Genomic DNA, 23260 nt, shown 5'->3' on the forward strand with positions numbered 1-23260 from the left:
TTATAATGCTTCCCTATACCGTTTATTTGTTATTTTATTATTTTATTAAAATTAATGTCTAAAATATTTTCATAATGCATCCTCACAATGCTTGTCTCTTTAAAAAAAATTGATATACTTGAAGCAACAAATATATTTATTTATTTGGTCATACTATATCACAACACTCATTCTAAAGTGTTCTGTAATGATTTGGGTAAAACCAAATTCAAACCCTAGTGCATATACTACAAGATTCAAAGATTGAACCACTCAATCAAGTCTTACTGTGTTGATTTTGATTGTTTTACAAATATTTTCAATGCCACTCACCAATATCGTCCATCATTTCTCTTGCTGTGTTTTCTTCCCTTCATGCTTTATGCAGCGAATAAAACAGCCCTTGATGTTCGAAGGCAAAATCCATGCAACAACCATCCACACCATAACTCAAACATTACACAAAATGCGTTGCTCTCCTCGGTTAAAATGTTCAATATGCACAAATAATCTTGTGTTAAATTTTTTCCACCGGTACAAACCAAACAAGTAGTTCAACTTTTGGCGAAACTAATCCTCTCCACGCTTCCAATGTGAAGCTATAACTTGCACCACCTATAACTAGAGATTTTATTAGAAAAACTCCTGATTTGTCATGTTTCCAAATAACCCTATCATCTCTCCCTCTACCCAAAGGATTATCTATGAAGACCCTTGTAACTCCTCTAGCATCTCTAATTCATATGCCTTAATCACCTTCTCTCTAATTTGATCATTCATAGAAGAGGGGTCTAAATTATTACCAAGAACACACTATCCTCTTCCAAAGAGGATAGTCCTCCTTCAAAATTCTCTACCACCACTTGAACAATAAAACTGAGTCCCTTAATAACGCATCACCAACTCCAATATGCCCATCTTCTTCGAAGCTTGTACAAACTCCCACTTTACTAATGCCGTCCTTTCCCAAAAGAATTTCAAGTTTAAGTCAACCTCTTCAGAAATAGGTTAGGTTGGAATGGATAAAGATGGAATTAGGTAGAACAGATGGGCTTATGCAGGCTACACAAATAGGCATTAGGCAACTAATTTCTATCTACCTTTTAATAAACGATCCAATAAAAACATCATTCTCTCTTTTTCATTTTTTCAAGTATTTTTAACATATGAAGAGTTACGAGCAACATTTGGAAGACATATCACAGCTCTTCAGTTCTGTTAACCAATGGCTGAGAAGCACATTTCTCACTCCCAATCCTCGAGACAAGAACAAAAAGGGACATGACTAAGAATAAATAACCTTTTTTTTTTAAGAAAAAGAAAAAAGACAAACCAACCTAACATTAACCGCTAGAATATGTGACTGTTTTTGGTTGTTTCTAGTAAACAAAAACATGTATAGTGTGACACGCTGCCACAGTTCTTTCTACTCCAACTACCTATGGCTATGTGTAAGGATTTAAAAGCGGAAATCTCCATTTTGCCCATGTTGATGCTAATGGGTTGATTCCTCACCAAACACTTCAATATTGCAAACTGGACATTTCTGAAAGAAAATAATGACATGAGAGGGAGTTAGGGAGACAACTAATTGTGCACATATTAGATGACAATAAACCATGGACTGACCTTGTTAATGCCAAGCCATTTGGTAATGCATTCACAATGATAGACATGGCTGCATGGCAATTTCATTTGCTGGTCACCTCTTCTATATGTCATCTGACAAATGACACACCTGGGGTCGATGCAATTCGATTAATATCATATGATGAAAACAGGAAGAGCGGGAAGACTATGTATATGCCACCACAGAAATAGCATTTTGTATACTCCATATATTCTCTTTTATGAATGTATCCAGAGCTATATTGGTATAAAAATGTATCCAAAAACCACAATAACAGATAAAAGGGACAAGAACAAGTATGTTGCTGGATCCTAAAAACTAGAAAGCAGAAGTTTCAAATTTTCAAATTCTTGACTAGTCAAAACAAATAAATAAATAAAAGGAGAAACAGAACCCAGTAATATGTGGAAGTGCTAAAGATAAAGTTAGAGATGACAGATCAAACTTTAGGAATTTGAATATCCTCATCCAAACAGTACAGAAGAAATCTATTTCCAGAGTTTGGATATCTCTCTCTTATCATACATTTTCATCGCAATAATCAATCTGTAATTTTAAATATTCTTCATTCACATCCATATTACCCACATTTTCACCTACTCCAAAAAAAAAAAGGTTGAGATCCATGAAATTACCTTTTACCATAATTTTTTCGTTTGAATAAACTTCCAAATTTGTACTTGGAGGTTGGAAGTGTATCAATAAGTTCTTGCGAGAGACCTCGGCTTTGAGTTCCAACTGCCTCCCCCAAATCCAGTAGTTCCTACAATATATAGATTTTTATTTGGGTTAATAATCCCCATGATTCTTAATTCTGCTTGTATTTAACATACCAATCAAAGGTCACCACTTACAAAAACGAAACATACCAAGTTCCAAGATATAATATGCACAGCTTAGATTGTGAAACAAAGCAGCAACCTTCTCAAAGTTGCTCTTACCAATAATGCTGACATTCTTTAATCTAGAAAGCAGTACCATCTTTCTTTCTGGTTTTCTTAGTACTAATTCAAATAGGACAAGACTGTTGACCTCTATTTGGTGAAAGCAATAAAGCATGATCTTTTAAGAGGAATTTCCCCCTCAGAAACGTTAAGGGATTGGAATACTTCATTAATAGTTTTCTTTATCAAGTATTATTAATATTATGAATTTGAATCCTCTAAATTTTGGATTTTCACTTTAGAGGGTAAAATGTGATCTCTCATCCTTAAATATTTTCTCTCTCATGTTCTCTCTTGATCCCACTTATGAAATAAACGGTGAGAGATCACACTTTACCTTTTAAAATGAAATCCAAAATTTAGAAGATCCAAATCCAATATTATTATCTTAGTTGATCTTGTTTCTGTAAAGAGCATCTCTTGCTCTCCTATCTTCTTTATACTATATTAGTGATAATGTTCTTTTTTATTGATACAAAGCTTACAAAATAATCTCCATTCTCTGAAATATACTCACGTATACCCTAAACTATGTATGCACTCAGCATGAGTTAATAGAATCTGATACTTAGTAAACCACAATTAAACATGATAATCAATGGATTAAAAGGGAAAAAATAAAGAATGCAAGCATACATCAGTATTTTTGTGTGAAACACTAAGCACATCGCACCTCGTATGTCATATTGTCAGGATCAATGTCATCTTGCCATATGACCTGCAGCAATGCAACAAAAGCAACTGAAATAGAAGTTGAAAACAACATAGAAATTACAGGTTTACTTGTTAAAATTAAGCCAAAAAAAAAAAAAACTCATGCATGATTAAATGATGTGGCATTTTGATTTTGACATATAAAAGGGTCGTTATGGGTAAGTTTGTACAATATGTACTTGTATGAACCAAAAGAGACATATAACAGCATAGAATGGTGTATCAGTTTACCCTATCGTGCCTAATACAGCATCACTGAATGCACCCTCACCGGAGCAGGAATAAAAAATAAAATGCAAGACTGATCCAAGATCTAAGTTTAAACCTTTATCATAAACAACCTGATTTTTATAGAGCGAGTATAAAAGAAAAATGTTGTATCACGATTTAATAGTATTGCAGTATTCAAATAGCATCTTTTTGCATCACATTTTGAATCAAACCCCTCCCCCCCAACGCAAGCACACATACACCCCACAAAAAAAAAAAAAAAATCCAGTCAAAACAGCCTTGCTTTACATATAATAGAAAGTTTCATCATAGGAGCTATAACTACCATAATTATTAGTTCTTTTTTCTTTTTATGTACCATTGGCTAAGCTAGTCATGTTTCTATAAACTTCATTTGTCAGAATCACTGGTCAGTTCATTCATAAAGCTAAATGATAGAGTCAATTCTTGATATAAACGTCTGGTATACATTGAAGGTTATATGGTGGGAACAAGCAAAGGTCCACATGAACGAGATAATGTATATTAAAGGGTCTCGACATTTTTATCCAGAAATACAATACCGAATGCTCCTACTACTACTACAACTACTATTATTACTAAGTCTTGTCCCACTGGGAGGCTCGGTTACATAGAACAAATAATCTAAAAGGAAATAAAAAAATGATCTAAAAAGAAATAAACAAATGAAGCTCAAACTTGAAATTCCCTTTATTTTCGTGGATAATAAAAGTAAAACTTCAAGTTATAGGGAAATTGGCAATTAAAAGAAATTAGTCTACTCAGTGGATGATGAGAGTGATGAATAATATTTAAAGCACGTGTTCATCACTAGATGTTCTTATTCTCTAACTTCATTGAAGTTATGCGCAAAAAGATACCCTAACAAGCGAAGACATGGTTATTCTATAGGCAATCCTCTGTTCAATTTAAGTCCAATGTTAGGGTTGGGATTGAATATTCATGCTTAAGAGGAAAATTATGCCATTTGAATGTCCACTTGTTGTGAAAAGCATTTTTGCATTTGGATTTTTTTTTTTCTATTTCTTGTTCACAATTAATTCGCTTAAGCTTAAAATATGTGGCAAATTACCCCATTCCTGACTTCAACTATGCGCCTTTAACCCCAAATTTTTCAACATATAGGAAATAATATGTCCCATATTTCAAACAGGGACAAATGATAAATATCAAAACAGCAATCAACAAGTTAAGGTCCAAAATTTAGGCATTGTTAATAATAAAGCTTCTTACCTGGCTGCCATCGGACTCATGATGATTTGGACTGCCTGCAAACGGAAGTAAAATGAAATAAGATATATAGCGTCATTCTTATCATATTTTCCTGATCCATGAGAAACTAAACTTGTTTCAATTCAACTAAAACAAATAAGGTTTTCATGTCAAAGGTTTTGTAAAGATCTAAAAGAATAGAATCCATTATATAATTTAGAAATTTACGCCCCCCCCCCCCCCCCCCAAAAAAAAAAAAAAAAAAACCAGTTTCTCTATAAAAATACAACCAAAAGCATCAGTGTTCAAATATGTACAAAATAAACTAATGTGGTGTTTGCATGGAGCTAAAAAGTAATTCAAAAGGTAGATTCACTTATAATAACCACATTGATACATTCTTATGGTAAAACCGTAAAAGTAACTGAATATCGACTAACATTCTTCAGGGATGGTCTGCATGCTTGTGACTCCCTCTCTTATGGGTGGAGAATCTGCTGTAGCTGGCTCCTCAGTGATTGTTACTGAAGGATATTCCCACTCTGCCCTGTTGATCTCCATTCTAGGCAAATGATCATTTACCTCATAAGAACCATAATAGGATGTACTTCCTGGACCAGATAATCCAAACTTATATTGATTCATGTTCATCGACCAGTAAACGCATTCCTGGACAGTGCATATGATACAAAGTCATATTTCATGTTTGATAGGTAATGTTGAACATACACAAAACATAAAGCAAACAGTCAATTATAAGTTTTTTTTTTTTTTTTTTTTTAAAAAAAAGAGATAACTCTTTTCATATGTAGTTTGATACACTTACAAATGGGACAACAAATTTCAAAATAAACAAATATAAATTAATCATAGGGAGACATTTCTGTAGAACATAATTGCTTCCAAGATTCAACACAGGAGTACTTCTTGGTTGGCAACTACCTACCATAGACACTCCATTCAATGTTAAGCATGTGATGTTGTCAAATCTATGTTAGGAATACACCAACAAGCATTTGTTAGGAATAATAGCATATATGTCAACTATTGAATAGAGTTTCTATGAAACTATAGAACTATCCATCCATCGCCACAGTTGAAATAATAGAGAAGTTACTATCATTATCACACTATTTTTGAACTTGACTTTACTATTCCAATCAACTAAAAACATATACCTACCAAGATCCTTTTCAAACATCCTTATTCAGTTACATAACTGTTAAGTGCCAGCAGGGTTATTTTAATTTTTAAATACCAGTACAATAATAATAACATTAGATATTAATTTTGATAAACTACTATTGTAGAGTGTTTTCACTATCCCCAGATCATACAACATCTTATGCACATCTTTTGAGGTAATTATTGCAGAAATCAAACACATATGATGATTTGACAATAGATAATTGAATGTCTCTATAGAAACTTCTGCACTTACAATGCATCAAAATTAAATTATATATTAGAGGATAAAAGTTAATGCTTTCACTCCCACATCCCGGGATAAAACTCAATCCAGTAAAAATCAAATTAAAAAATAAATAATAAATAAATAATGACAAAGTAAAAATTCAAATGTTCCTGCATCCAAACTCATTTTGCATTCTCAATACACAGGGCAGTATGAACCTAAAAGATTGTAGCCAAAACTACAAACATTGAACAAGTTGACAATTACAAGTACAAGCAAGAAACCTGATCAGGCATTGAGCCAGCAAAGGCATAATTGACTGGAACGTGCGACACTCCTTGGAAGAAATCCACAAAGTTGCTATCATTAACAGCATAAGGGAAGCCATTATCCATGTAATGCAACCCCATTTGTCTACCGTCATTCATTTTCGCTAAGATTTTGAAAAAAAATCACCACTTTCACTCTTCAACAACAACAATAACTGCAAAAAAGAGCCACATTATTACACATAAACCAGACACCACCTTAGTATAACATTACAAATAATATCATATCATAAACTATGTCCGTATTCAAACCATTAAATTCAATCTAAATATCATCTTCTAAACACACCCTTAAACAATGTAAAAACTGCATAAAAACTAATTTGGAAGCTAAAGATCAAAATAGCATCATTCATATCCCTTACTTGATCAGCCTCTTTTCATTCCAACAAACATAAATAAATAAATAGAAAACAATTAAACATAACAGGTGCAAGGTAGCAACAAATAAGAACCAAACTGGAAATTTTTGCCGTTAAACCAAACATAATTATACAAAATTTCCTTTAAAAAAAAGCAAGTTTCATTTGTAGATAGATTGCCTAGATGGTGATGAGATTGGAGAGAAAATTGGGAGAAATGTAATGTTGGCGTGTGTGAGTGGTGAAATTTTCTCGGGAACAAGACGGAGGAGAAGGAAAAGGTGTTCTTACCTCGTTTCACATTCGGAATTGGAAGAATGCAAAGGGTTACTGAGTTAGGTTCAGGAAGAGGAGGAAGAAGAAGGAGAAATTAGGTTCCAAGAAATGAAAGATAGAGAGAGAAAAGAGGGAAAACAAAAATAGGTTTCAATTTCAATATTTTGGAATTTTCTCTTTCTCTCTCTTTATTTATATATATTTTTTCTTTTATTAAGATTTTCTTTTGTGCAGGAATTCAGAGAGACACAGAAAGAAAGAAAGAGAGATGAGAGAGAGACTCTATAAAAACCAAAGGAAAGAAAAGGAGTAAGAGAAAGACGAAGAAGACGAAGAAGCAGACCACAGATTATTGGGTTCCTTTTGCTTTTTATCTTTCCTTTTTTTATTATTATTTTATTTTATTTATATATCTTTTATTTTCTGCAGTTGTTGTCGTTGCACTTGCTGCTTCACTGCTCAACAGACATTAAACTTTGAAAAAGAACGGCACAAAAAGTTAGTATTAACTATTGAATTTATAGTTGGGCTACACATCCAAATGATATTGCATCTAAGTCTAATTATCTAACCAAGTAAGTTTGACACTAAAAAAATCTACTTTTATTAAAGAATAATTATGCGTACTAGAAGTCTCAAATGTTATTACTTCTCTTCGCGCTCTAATATAAAAAATCGTTCGTTTCTCAAATTAAAAATCGCAATAAAAAAATTTTAAATTTTTTTTAAAATCTTTCAAAAATATTTCAAATTCTCTGCGTAAACTAATTGCAAAATCTGGTAGTGTGTTTGAATTCATCAACAAAAAATACACAAAAACAAGAACAACGATTCCGTAAGGTACTGAAAAAACTATTGTCATTATATTCAGTTAATTTCTCGTAAATCTCGCATTTCTACTAGTTCGATTTAAGGTTTAGTGGATCGAATTCGTTCGTTTAGTAGATCAAGTTTTTCTGATTCCATTTTTTCTTATTTTTCTTTGTAACTAGGGCATTGAATGAAACTGTGTTGATAGTTTATTAGTTCTAATAAATAACTCAGTTCATCTCTTAATTTAATTGAGTTCATTTACATGCAGAAATGAATTAAATGTATTTTTCTTGTTGGTTGAGTCTTTATGACTTTTTGTTCAAATCTAAAGCAATATCGGTTCATTTGTGAATTAAATGAGGTTCACTTGTTGCTATTGTTAAGTATTGACCAAATTTGTTATTCCTTAAGAAATTTAGGTTTATTTCTTAGTTTAATTTACGTTCATTTGATTTGGTTTCGTTTGAATTTGCTGAACTTGTTTTATGTGGGATTGTTTAGTTTTTTGTTCAAATATGAACCAAATTCGGTTCATTTGTGAATTAATTGAGATTCATTTGATGCTACTGTTAAGTATCGACAAATTTTTTTATTTCTTACAGAAAAATAAAAAAGATGACCATCTCAAAAAAGGAGAAGTCGAATTACAATGTAAGTATATACAGATTAAATCAACTCTATTTTTGTATTATAAATATATCATAACATAATATTTCAAATCCTTGTAAAAAACTCACGATTTGAGATACTCAACATGATCAATAGCTAGGGTGTTCGCCGAATTGAGTGAACAAAAGAAAGCTATCGTTGAAGAAATGGGATTCAGTGCATTGAGACATATCCCAGAATTGAAGCTCGCACAAGCTCTTGAGAGAAAAATTCTTTGCTTTTATCTCTATCATGGATTCTTGGACACTCGTTATGGCAAAATCTACATAACCCCTGCCAAAATTGGAGATGCACTGGGTCTAATTTCAGGCGGTATTATACTTTTTATCTTTTACATTTGTTTTTCTCTGTAACTAGGGCATCTAATAGTACTGTTATTACTATGCTTTATTGTGTTTTTTTGTGTCTCTCCTATTAATCATATTTTACTTTCTTATTTCTTTCTTAGTTATGATTGTGGAATATATGTCATGAAATGGCTGGAAACAATTGATCTCGAAAAGATAAAAAATAGAAAATACAAATGTAACAACTGAAAACAGGTAAGTAATTTCTAAATTAATAAATTTCAGTTCATTTCTTATTTCATTTGGGTTCAAATTAAGTAATTTCTTTCAATTGAATTGTAAGAAGAAGTAAATGCTTTCAGGCGGAAATATGGTCCAACCATTCTCTTAGATAAGGTAAATAAATTAAGAGACAAACTCATTGAGGCATCTGAAGCCATAAGAATCTCAAAGCCATTCGCTACACTCTCAAGTCCTTTTTGTAAATTCTCATCCGAAAATATAGAAAGTAAATAAGTTCAATCTATAATTAACAGTAATTTGTAAGAAATTGTAAAGAGGCAAACACTTCTTTCACTCGTTGTAAATGTTAATGTATATATTTGAAAACTTTTTTTAAATTCTTTTTGATTTATTTGTTGAAAATGACTGAGTTGTATTGAGATCATATTAATTTGAATGAATCTAGGTTCACACTGAATAGATTGAATGTATTTATCAAACCTCAAGAGAGGCAAAAATACAAATGAACCAAAATTTATACATGAAATGAACCGAAAAATGAACATCATTATATGACTATTCAATTACAGAAATACCTAAACTGTTTGCCACAAATTGCAGAAGCTAATTTGAAATACCAAAAAGCGACTATTCAATAAAACATAACAAATCAGAAATTAACTATCATTATATTATTAAAACTCAAATGAATTGAAATTTAGTCATGCATGAATCGAAATGTATTCTAATAAACACATAAAACTATTTACCACAACACAATTACAGAAACTAGTTTAAAAAACCAAAATGTGACTATTCAATAAAACATAACACAAATCAGAAAATAACCCTCATTTTCATCAAAAGAAAAACATTATATTAGCAAAATTTATTTTAATAAATACTGAAACTTCTATCATCCTCTCCGAAATAATTCATATCATGTGCATGATCAAGGTTGGAGCTTGACTAAATCATTGATCCATCATCTAAAAGGTTCAACTGCAAAAAGAAATAAATCATATATTAGCAAAATGCACAAACGCATTTTTCTCTAATCAAAAGCAAATTAATGTTACCTCACTTAGAGCGGGCTTTTTCTTTTTCTTTGTTGCATTTGCGATCTTTTTTCCATATTTGATCTCAGTCAATTCCTGGGACATCCTCTTGTTCTAACACGTGGGGGACTTTGAAGGTCGTTAACATCATTCAATGTAGCGTCTTCGTAAGATAACGAACATTTACTTTTACTTTTCGCTTGATATTCTTGCATCTCAGCCATGACATTATCAAAAGTTCGGTGCAAAATTCCAGTTAACTCCTCAGATTTTGATGAAATTCATAAATATTGTACGAGCAAAACACCAAATTGTCAAATCTCTTGCTTCTTGGCTCCAATAAAGGCTCGTCTTGACTGCTCTTGATGTGTGTGTCCTCTTTACGCTCTTGCTCCAACGTTTTAATATATATTCCGGTGTCACTTTATCTATTCACTCAAAGCTTAAAACACTCAGAGAATGACAACACAATATACCCCTTGACTCAAACAACAAACACTGGTACTTTACTTCGCGTGATATTGCATTGTATGTAACAACAAACTTGTTGAATGTTGAATTAGAAACCTGCTCTACAATTTCATATGCTGTAACACATAGAGTGGAATGCATTGATCTTGTGATGCAATTCATCTTTTCTCTAAATTGTGCTTGAACTTCTCTAAACTTCTCGTGAGTATACACGTGTTGAAATTGAGCCTCTATTGGTGATTTTGTTGGTATCACGGTATGAAAATCTGCAGCATCAAATTCTCTCTCTCTTTGCTCTCTGCTTTCTAGGCAATTATCATATTACTTCACAAATTGAATCAAAGAGCTATTGTGTGTGATAAACTTGTTAAAAAAAGCATGCATGCTCTCATCCCTTTGTGTGCTTCTCACCCCGGCCCAAAAGTGGTGATCGAGATAAACTGAAATCCATAAATGACGATCTTCGTATAGCTCTGTAAAATGGGACACAATTCAAAAAGCAGACACGAAACTGAACCAAAATTTATACCCGTTCGAACCGAAAAAATAACAACATCAATTAATTCGAATGAAACCGCAGTTACCTAAAAGCCACTTATTGCCTCAAACACCGTACTTTGTGAGAAAATTATTCCAATTTTCTGTCAAATGCATTTTTTGTAAAAAAGTTCCAAAAAATATGACTCATCTTTTGTTCAATTTTTTCGTGTCACTTGTAACCATTTAATTTACTTAGGATCTTCTTCATGATATGCCAAATGCACCACTGGTGAATTGTTGTTGGCATACAGCTCTCAATAGCCTTTTGCATTGATGCACATTGATCGGTAAAAATCGCTTTTGGTGTCTTTCCTCCCATGCAACGAAGTCAACTTTTGAATAATTATTTGAATGACTGAATATCCTCATTCTTTTATCAAAGCACATCCAAGAAGTGTCAACTGACCGTGGTGATTCACACCCACAAAAAAACTAAAATCCAGATTGTACCTACAAATGGACACCAACAGTTATGAACCGAAACTGGTTATGCGTATGAACCGAATATTATATCACAATAAACCGAATACCTGTTTGTGTTGTAAGTCGTATCAAATGAAACAACATCTCCAAAATGCTCATATGTTGTCCTGCTTCTTACATCAGCCTAAAATGCATTTTTAATAGAGTGATCAACTTTAAGGTTAATCTCAAAAAAAAAAAATTTAATTCTTCTCTTTCATTCTTAATAAGTACTTCCCAAATTCATTGGCATCATCTTGTTTGGAAACATGCCGTACTTCCCTTGTAATGTAATTTCTCACATCTTTTTCAATAAAACTTAGTTCACGATGACCACCCACTGCTGCTACAAATGACTGGTATGTTTTACTCAGTCTAATTCTGGCTTCCTTGTTATTTTCAATGGTACGACGCACAAACATGCTTAGCTCCCTATATTGTTTAAGCATCTCTGCTCGATCTGCACAGCAAGAGTGTGAATGATTCAGAACAACTTTAGAAATGATCCAAAGACCAACATCCTTCAATATATGTACATAAATCTTGGCTTAACAGTTTATTCCAGTTGAGAGGTTTGTCTTCAGAGTTGGAGATATCTTGAATTTCTATTTTCCCTCTCTACTACATGTAATTAGTTGATTTTTAATTTCATCTCCCTTCCAAGTGGTGTTTCTTATTTTCGTAGAAAAACCAACAAGTTTGGGATAATTTTTATAGAACTTTTCAGCTTCTTCGAGTGTCTTGAAAATCATCCAAATTTTTGGGACAAATTATTCATGAACAACACACCTGGACTGTAAAATGAACTAAAATATTGTCATAACAAGACTATTATGTAATAACCAATGAACCAAAACATATGCATTCTATAAATTCAGAAATTCCTACATTCTATCCAAATTCAAATTATAAACAACACTGATTTTAGCAAAGAAGGACAAAATTATTCATTATCATTTTATTCAATTGCATTCCATTCCATTCAATTCAAAATTATTGAAGAATGAACCAAAATACTATCATAACAAGACCATTGTGTAATAACAAATGAACCAAAAAGTATCCATTATATAAATTTAAATTCAGAAACTCTTGCATTCTAGAATGAACCGAAAATATTATCAAAACAAAACTATTGTATAATACCAAATGAACCAAAAATTGAATACTGGCTTTAGCAATCAAAAATAAAAAGATTCATGATCACTTTATTCAATTGTATTCCATTCTATTCAATTCAAAATTATTGAAGAATGAAACGAGATAAAATGAAGACCGATCCAAACCTCGTCCACTTGATTCGATTCAGAAGAATATTCTAAATCTCACTCATTCAATTGATTTGAACTTGAATCATTCATTGTTTTGATAATACGCTATTCGATTCAGAAGAATAATACGTTATTCAAATGCAGATCAAAATCTAAAGAGAAAGAGAAGAAATCAAAGGTGAAACACAATGAAAACGAAAAAGAAAACAAAAATCTAAAGAGAAATCAGAGAAGAAGGAAGCTTTACGTTTAATAGATTTACGTTAAAAGTCTGTTATGAAAGCATGAAAGAAAAGGTGGCGCGGCGCATGAGACAAAATAACATGGTTGGACTTGGTTAGAAAACTTACTTGGATGCAGAGCATTATTGTTGAATTTAAACTAAGTTGGGTTGATCTAGTAGTTAGTTCATTAGTCCGCTTAAGCAAGTGTCGGGGGTTTGAATTTCGCCTGTCACATGCAACAATCCATTGGCCAGTGGCAAACCCTTAAATGGAGCTCAGTACCGTGGCAAATTAGTTCTAGGCCTGTCGGGCTGGGAGATACTGTAGAAAACAAAAAAAAAAACTATTGAATTTAATACCCTATCAACATAAAGTAGTTTTACATATATATATTTAATTATATAATGTCACATAACAAAAATAATTACTTTTCACATTAACGTATTAATAGTTGCCTAAAAGAACAAATGTAATTATAGGATGATATACACTATCAGTGTATCAAAATTATATTCTTAACTAAGTTATATAGGTGATAAACAAATCGTTAAAGTAACTTAGAATGAAAAGAAATAGGAAAATAAGCGACAATTGATACGAAAGAAAAGAAAGAAGAAAACGAGGGAGGAACCATATATATACACAATCCTAATAAGGGCAAAATAGTAATTTTGTCTTGATTTAAATGTTGTGCACAATTACCAAGGTAACTAAAAAGATGCACAAACAATTGAAGCGGTACCTTTATTAAAATATGTCGAGAATTTAATTTGTTCACCATCATGTCGAAATCCTGACCACTTTACAAGGACGTTAAGAGTTGAGTTCCTCAAGAAAGAGTATAGATTTACAAATCGATCTCCATGTATAAAGAGAAAACAACCATGAAGATCGATCCTCCGACTTGCTTGAAGTAGGACCTCTTTGAGTCTGACTTCCAATAGGAGAATTGTTCATATCTTAGCCAAAGATAACTTAGAACCATGGGCCCCAAAGATTGGGTCATCTTAAGAAAGCCCAATAATTGCTGAATAACTCCATGACCCATGTTCAACCCAACTTGCATGGGCGAGCAACATCTTGGCAACCACTACTTCAAATACTATCCACAACTCAACCACTACCTCAATGTGGGATAACTTCCCAAATAACGTTGGATTTCTCGTTGGATTTAGCGTCGCACATTAGCATCGAATTTACCGGTGGACTTGGCAATAAATTTGTCAATTCAAATTATTACTGGAAGATTTATATTTTCGACAGTAAATTCACCAATAATAGTTGGAGGGAAAACAAAAAAAATAGGCCTAAAAATTAGCGTTAGATTTACCGGCAGATTTCCAATTAGTAGAATGTAGCGTTTTGGTGACTTACAATGCATTACCATTGGATTTATTCATAATCTTGCCCTAAATACAAAATCCACGCACTCCCCCTCATTTTTGAAACACACTCTGTCTCTCTAACCTCCTCTTCTCTCTCTCTCTCTCTCTCTCTCCCCAAACCACCTTTGGTAGCTCCTCTGCAAGCACCGACCACCACTAACAGCCTCCAGACTGGGTTGGAACTCCTTGCGTCACGTGGTTTGCTATGTCGCTTCTGCTTTTTTCACTACCACTTTTGTCGTTGCCGTAGCTACTCGTTGGAGCTGCCTCCTTCCTCCCTCCAGGTAGGTTGTCCTCCTCCCTCTTCCTATTTTTTTCTATTTTCCATTTGCATTTATATAAAAAAAACCCTGAATGCAGACCTACATGTTGGTGACTGCATTGCCCGTGCTGCCACCACCATGTTAGAAAAGTTCTTTACGCTGCCACTGTCTCCAAATAACTCACTGATTAGTTTAGTGTAGTTAAACCCTAAGATTTTGTTAAGGATTTGGCTTTAACTTCGAGATTTACATAGACTTTGACACTAAATTTGTTAAAGAAAATGTGGTAGTTGAGCATTATATTGAGTTTTATTCTGATAAATTTAGTTTGATTATAATTATTAATATTTCAAAAGTTTGAAAAAATGGCATCTTCCGATGTTAATAAATCATGATATATATTTTTTATTTGAATTTGGGGAATTAGGAAAGGCTACTTGTAAAATCTGAATCTCCAAGGGACTTTGGTTCTTTAATTTGATAAGGGAGATTTGAGCTTTGGATATATTATTGTATTTTCTAATTTGATATTATGTTTATAAGATTTGGTAAAATTAATTGAGTTTTGATTGAAGACTTGTGGAATAAGAGGTTCATTGGATTTATGGGAACCGTAAAGGTGGATATACCTATATTTTAGGAGAGGTTTTGTCAAAAAATTTTAAAAAATGTAGGTGAAATTAATTAGTAAACGTGTTACTAAATTTAAGTGTTCTCTTATTAAGAATCTTAATGATGTAATATCAATGATGAGGGTGACTTGCTTGAGGTATTATGATCCTTAGGACTTAAAATATAGGTTGCTGACCTATTGAAGATAAAGTAATTTAAAGAGTTTATGTACTTAATTAAAAGGGCACTAATTTGACAATTAGTTTATACTCATACTTAGAATAAAGTTTAAATGTATGATTTAGGTTCGAAATATCTTTATTGATTTGAAAAGAATGGATTTCATATGGTGTAAAGTGTGGTTTGATTCTTAAGATATACCTAAGCATTATTTGGGTCAATTTGAGAAAATTTAGAAGAGAATGATATGTTTAGTTATCTAAGAACATAGTATGAGATTAAATTGAGTTGTCTTTGAAGGGTATGTAAATCTGATTGCAAATTCAAGAGTAAATGAGTAAGGAATGTGATTTTTGGCATTATATGGACCTCAAATATCATTATTGAAAGTAAATAGGTCAAAGTATGATTTTAAAAAGAAAAGGTGCCAATATATAATTATAGAAAGTATATGATTTGAATTGTGACGTGATTGTTTAATTATATATTGATATAATTACATTGTTTCAGGTAGACATGACGACATGTAAAGGTGTCCTGAGCTGGCCTTGTGGTCAGGGTAGAGGAAGGGTGACTATTGGCACCTTTGTGACTTCTCACTCATCGCCCTCTACCTCGGTTACCCTTAGGACGTCATAGGCACCAGTACACAGCCGTTCATCACGGTCCCTAACCCTAATTACGTAGGTCCTGCTGCGCCACCACCGCCTACGGGAGGTCGTCATGTTGCTTCACCAGGACTCCTCCACTCATTCAGCAGCCCACTATTTTGACAACGCCACCTTCAGTGACAGATACCATAACGCTGGAATCCTTTCATGGATCCCAACATCATGGTTTAAATCATAACACATATTCATTTTCAATTAATTGTCGTCCTAATCACTTTTGCATATATCGTGATATGTAGGAATCCTACACACAGAGGTTGGAGGTCTTGACCCAACAATCTTAATGGAGTGGGGAGGACGGCAACACCTCTGTAGCTTTCGTTGTCAATCCTGATGCGGTGTGGCGCGAGATCGCATTTGAGCTGTACAAGAATCGTGTCTACGGGTTGAAGACATTTTTTGCCGGCAACCTTTGCACCTCGACCTTGAGAGCTTCATCCACCTCATGCACTAGCCCTGCCGATCCCGAGGTCGTCGATTTGTGGGAGTTGGTTCACAACCTCACCCAAAGAGCCTTCAAGACCAAGCTCAGCATCTGCATCTGTTTGAGGAGAGATATAACGAGATTCTCACATGCACGGAAGAGAGGGATGCTCGTGATGCAGAGACAGAGTCCTTGAAGGTGGAGCTCAGGCGGGAGTTGGAGTAGATTCAGTAGATGCGATGACAGATGGTGATGTACTACGAGCAGATGTGCTGCTAGTGGCAGCGCCGCTGGTGGAGCCTTGGAGGGGACTCCTCTTCCTCTACACAGGAGTCAGGATAGGCACCGACACCACCACCTAGACCGCCGCCTCAACAAGACCAGGGGAATGACGATGATGATGACGATGATTATCAAGACTTATAGTCGTTAGGGTTTTGTTTTGATTTGTTTAAGAGAATTTTATTTCTTCGCATTTTGATTCTGTACACTTAATTCACATTACATATAGATCACTATTTTCAGATGAATTACTACTTAATTTTTACTAATTGGGATTTGACTATTAGTTGTTGACTATCGGGTTTTATCACGTTTAGAAAAAAAATTAAAGCTACCAGGATTAACATCGGCTAAATTCGATGATAACATTTATTTAATTAAATATTAAAAAAATAAAGAATAAAGCTTCCTTCGGATTTTATATGGTAACCTGGTGCGAAATCATAACGAGTGGTGCCAAATTTACTGTCGGACGTTATCTAACGATAACCATCAAGAGATTTTTCATCACATTTATAGTTACATCCGCTGTTAATTCCACCACAAATTACCGTCAAATGAGTAAATCCATTGGTATATAGTTATCGGCAAGGAGTTTATTGTCGGATTATATCCAACATAAAATCCGACAATAATATATTTATTAGCGAATTTTTCTCGTTATTCCATCGGTAAATCCAATAGTATTCAACGAATTTCTTGCAGTGTCGAATGTTATACTCAATTTTACAAATATGTCATATTTCAGGTGTGGTGTATCTGAGATACATGTATATGTAGATTTTAACTCCACTTTGGTCCCTGATATTCATGAGTTTCACTGATTTAGTCCTCAAAATTTTAATTGCTCTAATTTAGTCTCCTAAATTCATAAAAGTGCACTACATTAGTCTCATGTCCATTTTCCATCACTAGAACAGTAACATGGTGAGTGACGTGACTTACTCTTTTGTTATAGGGCCTGCTTAGCAAAATTGATGTTGAGAAAATTGCCCAGATGCTATGGTTTAGTTAGGTGCTCTGCTAGGATTTTGTGAGAGAAATCCTAATTGTGTGTGATCACATTGTGAGCGTGGCAGATAGAAAATGAGACAAGATAGCTTTGGAGGATGAAAAGGATCGGGTGGTGCAATTGAAAGATGAGGATGTAAGTGAAGAAATAGAAGTGCGCATTAATATTATTGTGGTTCTTAAGAAAATTATAACATCAAATTTTCATATTTGATCTTCATCAAATATTGCTAAAAATATAATTCGGTATCCTAATCAGGTCCCTGCAATTGAAAGATGAGGATGTAAGTGAAGAAATAGAAGTGCGCATTAATATTATTGTGGTTATCAGGTCCCTATAACAAAGAAAGAAAGAATAAAGAAGAAGGAACACTTATAAGAGTAATTTTTTTTTTACACATACACACTCACACACTATACCCAACTATTGCGGGGAATCGATCCTAAGTGCAACTTGATGAAAGGCATACAAATCCTCCATCTATGCCAAGCCTCCGCTGCACTTATGGAGTGATCTAAATGGCATGAAGTATTCATGACAAAAAAAATGGCATGGGGTATTTAAGAATTCATTTTAAATTGGTCTTCTTGTAGGCTACTAACTCAAATTATAATAGTTACGTGAAAAATTATGATTTTAATTATTTTGTTAGTCTTTATAATTTTATAAATTTATAATTAAGTTTTTATATTTTTTTTAATTGAGTTCTTATACTAATTTTAATTTTTTGATTTTTTTTTGTATCAAAAGCGTTAAAATTAATAAAATATTCTTCTCAAAAATATATGATTAAGGCTTGGTTTGGTAAAATTTTTTGAAGAGATATTTGTGCTTTTTAAAAGCTTAAACTCCTCATTTTGTGTTTGGTAAATAAAAAATACCATGTGCTTGTACTTGTAGTTTTTAAAAGATCGAGTTACTTTTGAAAGCACCTAAGATAGAACTTTTTAAAGTTGGCTTGTACTTTTCAAAATTTAAAAATCTAATATAATCTCATATATTAACTAATTTTCAAATTTAATATTTATATTTATGTCTATTATAGTATTTTTAAATTTTAAAAACTATTTTACTAAATGCAATTGTTATTTCTTGTATTTATTGAGAGCTATTTTTAATTTGATTTATCGAACATAAATGAACAACTTTTAAAAAGTCATCTTTTAAAAATTAACTTTTATAAAATACTTCTAAAAAGTAAAAATTTTACCTAAATCTAAATATCTAATTAAATTTTTAATTATAAGTACTTTTAATTTATAAAAATATATTCTATTAATTTTAATAATTTTTACATTGATAAGAACTTAATTATAAAATTAAAAATAATATAAAAATTTAATTAAAAAATAAAAATTTAATTATAAATTTAATAAAATTATAAAATCAACAGATTAATTAAATAAAAAAATTATTAACAGCCACACAAATAGAATATTCTTGGGTTATTTTTTCAAGCTCCGACTTTTGTCTTTCCCATCAAAATTAAAGCCTAATTTTGCTAAACTTCTCCATCCATCATTTTTCTATTAAAGAAATAAAAAAGTTGATCTTGGAAAATTTTAATTATAGAGAAAAACTAATTAAACCAGGCAGATGGAATTGTTGCCTGCACGTCAATTTAATTTTTCCTGATAAAAACGGTGCTTTCTGATTTGCATCACATCTTTCTATTTCACAGTCTGCGTGCACTTATCAATTAATTTCAATAATAGCATAATAAATGTAAATAGTAAATACCACGCAGTGCCGTAGTGGCCATTTCCAATTCCGTAACCTATACATTCTTTTTGCCACATAAAATAATTAGTTTTTTTTTTTTTAATACTAGAAGTAAAGTGTGGCAGCAAACAGGTACGAACAAAATTCAGTGTAGTATTAACAACTTAGTTTTAAAAAAATGAAATTCTATATTTTGGTTCTTTTTTATAAACAAATATTTACGTGAATTTTCTGTAAAAAGAAAGTTTTACGTAAATTTTGTGTCCATTATTCTATTAGAGCACAGGTAATTTTTAGGCCACACAAGATACTGAACTTATAAAATTATTTATTGAAAGATTCTAAATATTGAATAAATAAAAAAGCTTAAATTTTTGTTAAATATAAAATTTTTCTTTACTAACTGTACCAAACTTTGGGGGCTTAAATTTTGATGAAAATATTAAATAATTTTTGTAATTAATATAACATTTAATTAATATTAGTTATAAATGTAGGTTAATTGAAAAGGTTAAAAAGAATAGAAAACAAGTAATCTATAATACTAGTTAGTAGTGACAGACACTAGCTATGTGACATACAGCTGTGGCAACTGGCAAGTCCTCGAAGGCTTTTCTGAATTATTACCATAACTTACAATCCCAGTTGTAGACCTAAAAAATTGGTACTACATAGGTTTTGGTCCCCAAGCTAGGTGACAACTTCTTAAATAAAAGGAATGTTACTCATATACCTAATAATTGATATATGAATTAACAGTTTCTATTATTTTTTTTATTATTCTCTTTTTTCACTATATTTTTCAGTCAAACAGATTAAGAACTAATTTATTATAAAATTTAAATTTTATTTAAAAATTTATTATTAGTCAATAAATTACTGCATACACAAGAATTAGTAATTAATTATTCTATTATTATAACTTGTGTATAGTTGTTACAATAACTTCAAAGTGTTACAATTCAGTTATATATATATATATAGAATTTCGAAAACAACATATAAAAGAGAATTTGACAATGTTTAGAAAAGAACTTTACAAGAAACTATAAAGTACAAAAATATAAAGACTATAAAATAAAATCATGGAAAGAGCCTTATTCAAAGGATCAAACTTGGTGAACCGTTTGAAGTTTCTGGAATGTATAGGTTAAAGTTCTAACCCGTTGTCATCAGTCTCACGTTACTTCTATTTATAGATCTTTTCGACCACTATTTTACAGACACATGTCAACAGTTATTCGGTCAATGTAATTAATCATTCTTGTCAAGTGCCTTGTTTGATTCCAAAAGACTTGAATCCTTTCGTTCATGACCCTTCGACTATGAGTTCGTCACTTGCTCTCCACCTGTCATCATGGATCCGGAGTCACACACATCTCCGAAATTTTTTTTTTTGGTTTTCCACGGTATCCCCCAACCCGGCAGGTCAAGGACTAATCCGTCGCGGTACTGAGCTCCATTTAAGGGTTTGCCGCTGGCCAATGGGTTGCTGCATGCACAAGGCAGGATTCGAACCCCCGACACTTGCTTAAGCGGACTAGTGAGCTAACCACTAGACCAACCCAACTTGGTTAAACATCTCCGAAATTTATCCGAGCTTCTTTTTGATATGCATCTTATTCAACCTAGAAAAATTAATGGATTATCCAATCCGGTCTCTAACAATTGTATTAAAAAGAGAAGATTCAACCCTGATGAGATAAAGGTCCTCTTCCATTCTCTGGAACTACAAAAAACTCTAATCTTCTCCTTCAAAAATTCGTTGACGACGCTCCACTTGAAGGAAGAAGTTGGATCCGATGAAGCTGTTGACAGCACCGTGATGGAAGAACTGACTATTGAAGTAAGCTTTGTTATTCACTCTCTGCCATTGCATGTGTATGATCAAGTTGAATATACTTTTATTCACATTCTCTGCTATTGAATATGCTTTGAAATTTATGATTTGGAGTATAGTTTATATTTAAATTTTGCATGATGGGCTGAATTTACTATTTGGAGGTTTGTCAATTTATATATATATATATGCTCTGTATATTTTGACCGAAAATCTTATGTGTTTTGTTGAGGTTGATGCTTCCATTCCTTATTATTCATACGTTTGCATTTTATTCTACTGCAATGCAATATTGCATTTTATCCATAAGTTTGCTTATTCCTTATTATTCATAAGCTTGTTATGTTTGTTTTGAATCTTACTTGCAATGTAATATCGTGTTTATTCCACCATACATACGCACACACAAAAATGTTTCATTAGTCATAGATTTTTATTAACTTATTGCATAGTTTTATTTAAAATTTTGCAAGTATACCTTGAAATCATTTGGTATGAACTAATTTATCTGAATTTTAGATAAGTTGATATATAATTCACGTTGACCTGTTTAGTTAGAAATGACTATCAATCATTAAAATTACTAAATAATCTACATTATTTTCAAATATAACTATCTATTAACTATTGTTATGGCTGCTGAATTTGTCTTTTGTTGGTGTTGCAGATGTCTAACTTTGCAGTACTCGTGTTTAACCATGGTGGGAGACTTGAGAAGGATAGTAATGGGGTGTTGCAGTATTTAGATGGAAAGGTACATAAATTTTCTCTAATGGCTAGAGCACAAAACCGTTTATGGCTATGGAGAAGTGTACTTTGAGTTGGGTATGGATTTTGACACAATGGTTGAGTTCAAGAAGTGCTTGAAGGATTACTTTGTCTATGAGAAAAAGGAATGCCGATATATTAGGAATGAACCGGAAAGAATTAGGACGATGTGTGCTGAAGAAAGATATCTGTGGTTAATCTATACCTCATAAAATTCTAGAGATTGTTGCTATCAAATCAAAACTTTTGTAAATAACCATACGTGTGGGAGGGATTTTAGTTCTAATCTGGCCGACCGCAAGTTGGCTGGAAGCAAGTTGGTTAAAATTTTGGAAATTCGGTCGGACTTGACACCAAAAGAGGCTAAGGTGCACATGGTTGAAGAGTATAATGTGCAACTGCATGACAAGATGATCGCAAGCCTTGAAGGCTGCAAGGGAACAAGTAATTGGAAAAGTATGAGAACAATACGGTAAAATACAAAACTACTTGAGTGAGCTGTTAAGGAGCAACCTAGGTTCCACTGCAATGATGTGGACGATACCTCAACCAGAGGATCTGCCAATGTTTGATAGGCTTTACATCTTGCTTGAGGCTTGCAAGCTTGGGTTCAAGGCTGGTTGCAGGCGATTGATTGGCCTTGTTGGATGCTTTCTGAAAGGATATTATGGTAGACAACTCCTATCTAAAATAGCACAAGATGGAAATAATCATTTCTTTGTTATATCTTATGCAGTGGTGGACAATGAAAACACCGAGACATGGAAGTGATTTCTAACAAGGTTGAAAGAAGACTTGGGTGATGTTTGCAATGAAGAACTGAATTTCGTCTCGGACCAACAGAAGGTAAGTATTCTATAACATGCTAAAGAGTATTATTAATGAACTTTATTAGTGAAGTTTATTTATGATGCTTATGGTGTTCTGAATTCTGTTATAATGTGTTCTGAATTTTGTTATAAGAGTATTGTA

At 32.6% G+C, this 23260-nt stretch overlaps 1 protein-coding gene across 1 annotated transcript; it reads right to left on the reverse strand.

Moving 5' to 3' along the window:
• Nucleotides 1–1098: 1098 nt before the first annotated feature.
• Nucleotides 1099–7487, reverse strand: BB (RING/U-box superfamily protein). Its single transcript, XM_016315791.3, has 8 exons — nucleotides 7128–7487; nucleotides 6430–6629; nucleotides 5172–5400; nucleotides 4753–4787; nucleotides 3227–3271; nucleotides 2245–2372; nucleotides 1609–1717; nucleotides 1099–1525 (listed from the first exon to the last, which is right to left on the reverse strand). Exons 2-8 carry the CDS (start codon nucleotides 6571–6573, stop codon nucleotides 1475–1477), a joined length of 741 nt encoding a protein of 246 aa, XP_016171277.1. The 5' UTR covers nucleotides 6574–6629; nucleotides 7128–7487; the 3' UTR covers nucleotides 1099–1474.
• Nucleotides 7488–23260: the final 15773 nt, after the last annotated feature.

This window comes from Arachis ipaensis, chromosome B8 (genome assembly GCF_059453495.1).
Source record: "Arachis ipaensis isolate K30076 ecotype BB chromosome B8, ASM5945349v1, whole genome shotgun sequence".
Classification (NCBI taxonomy): Eukaryota; Viridiplantae; Streptophyta; class Magnoliopsida; order Fabales; family Fabaceae; genus Arachis; species Arachis ipaensis.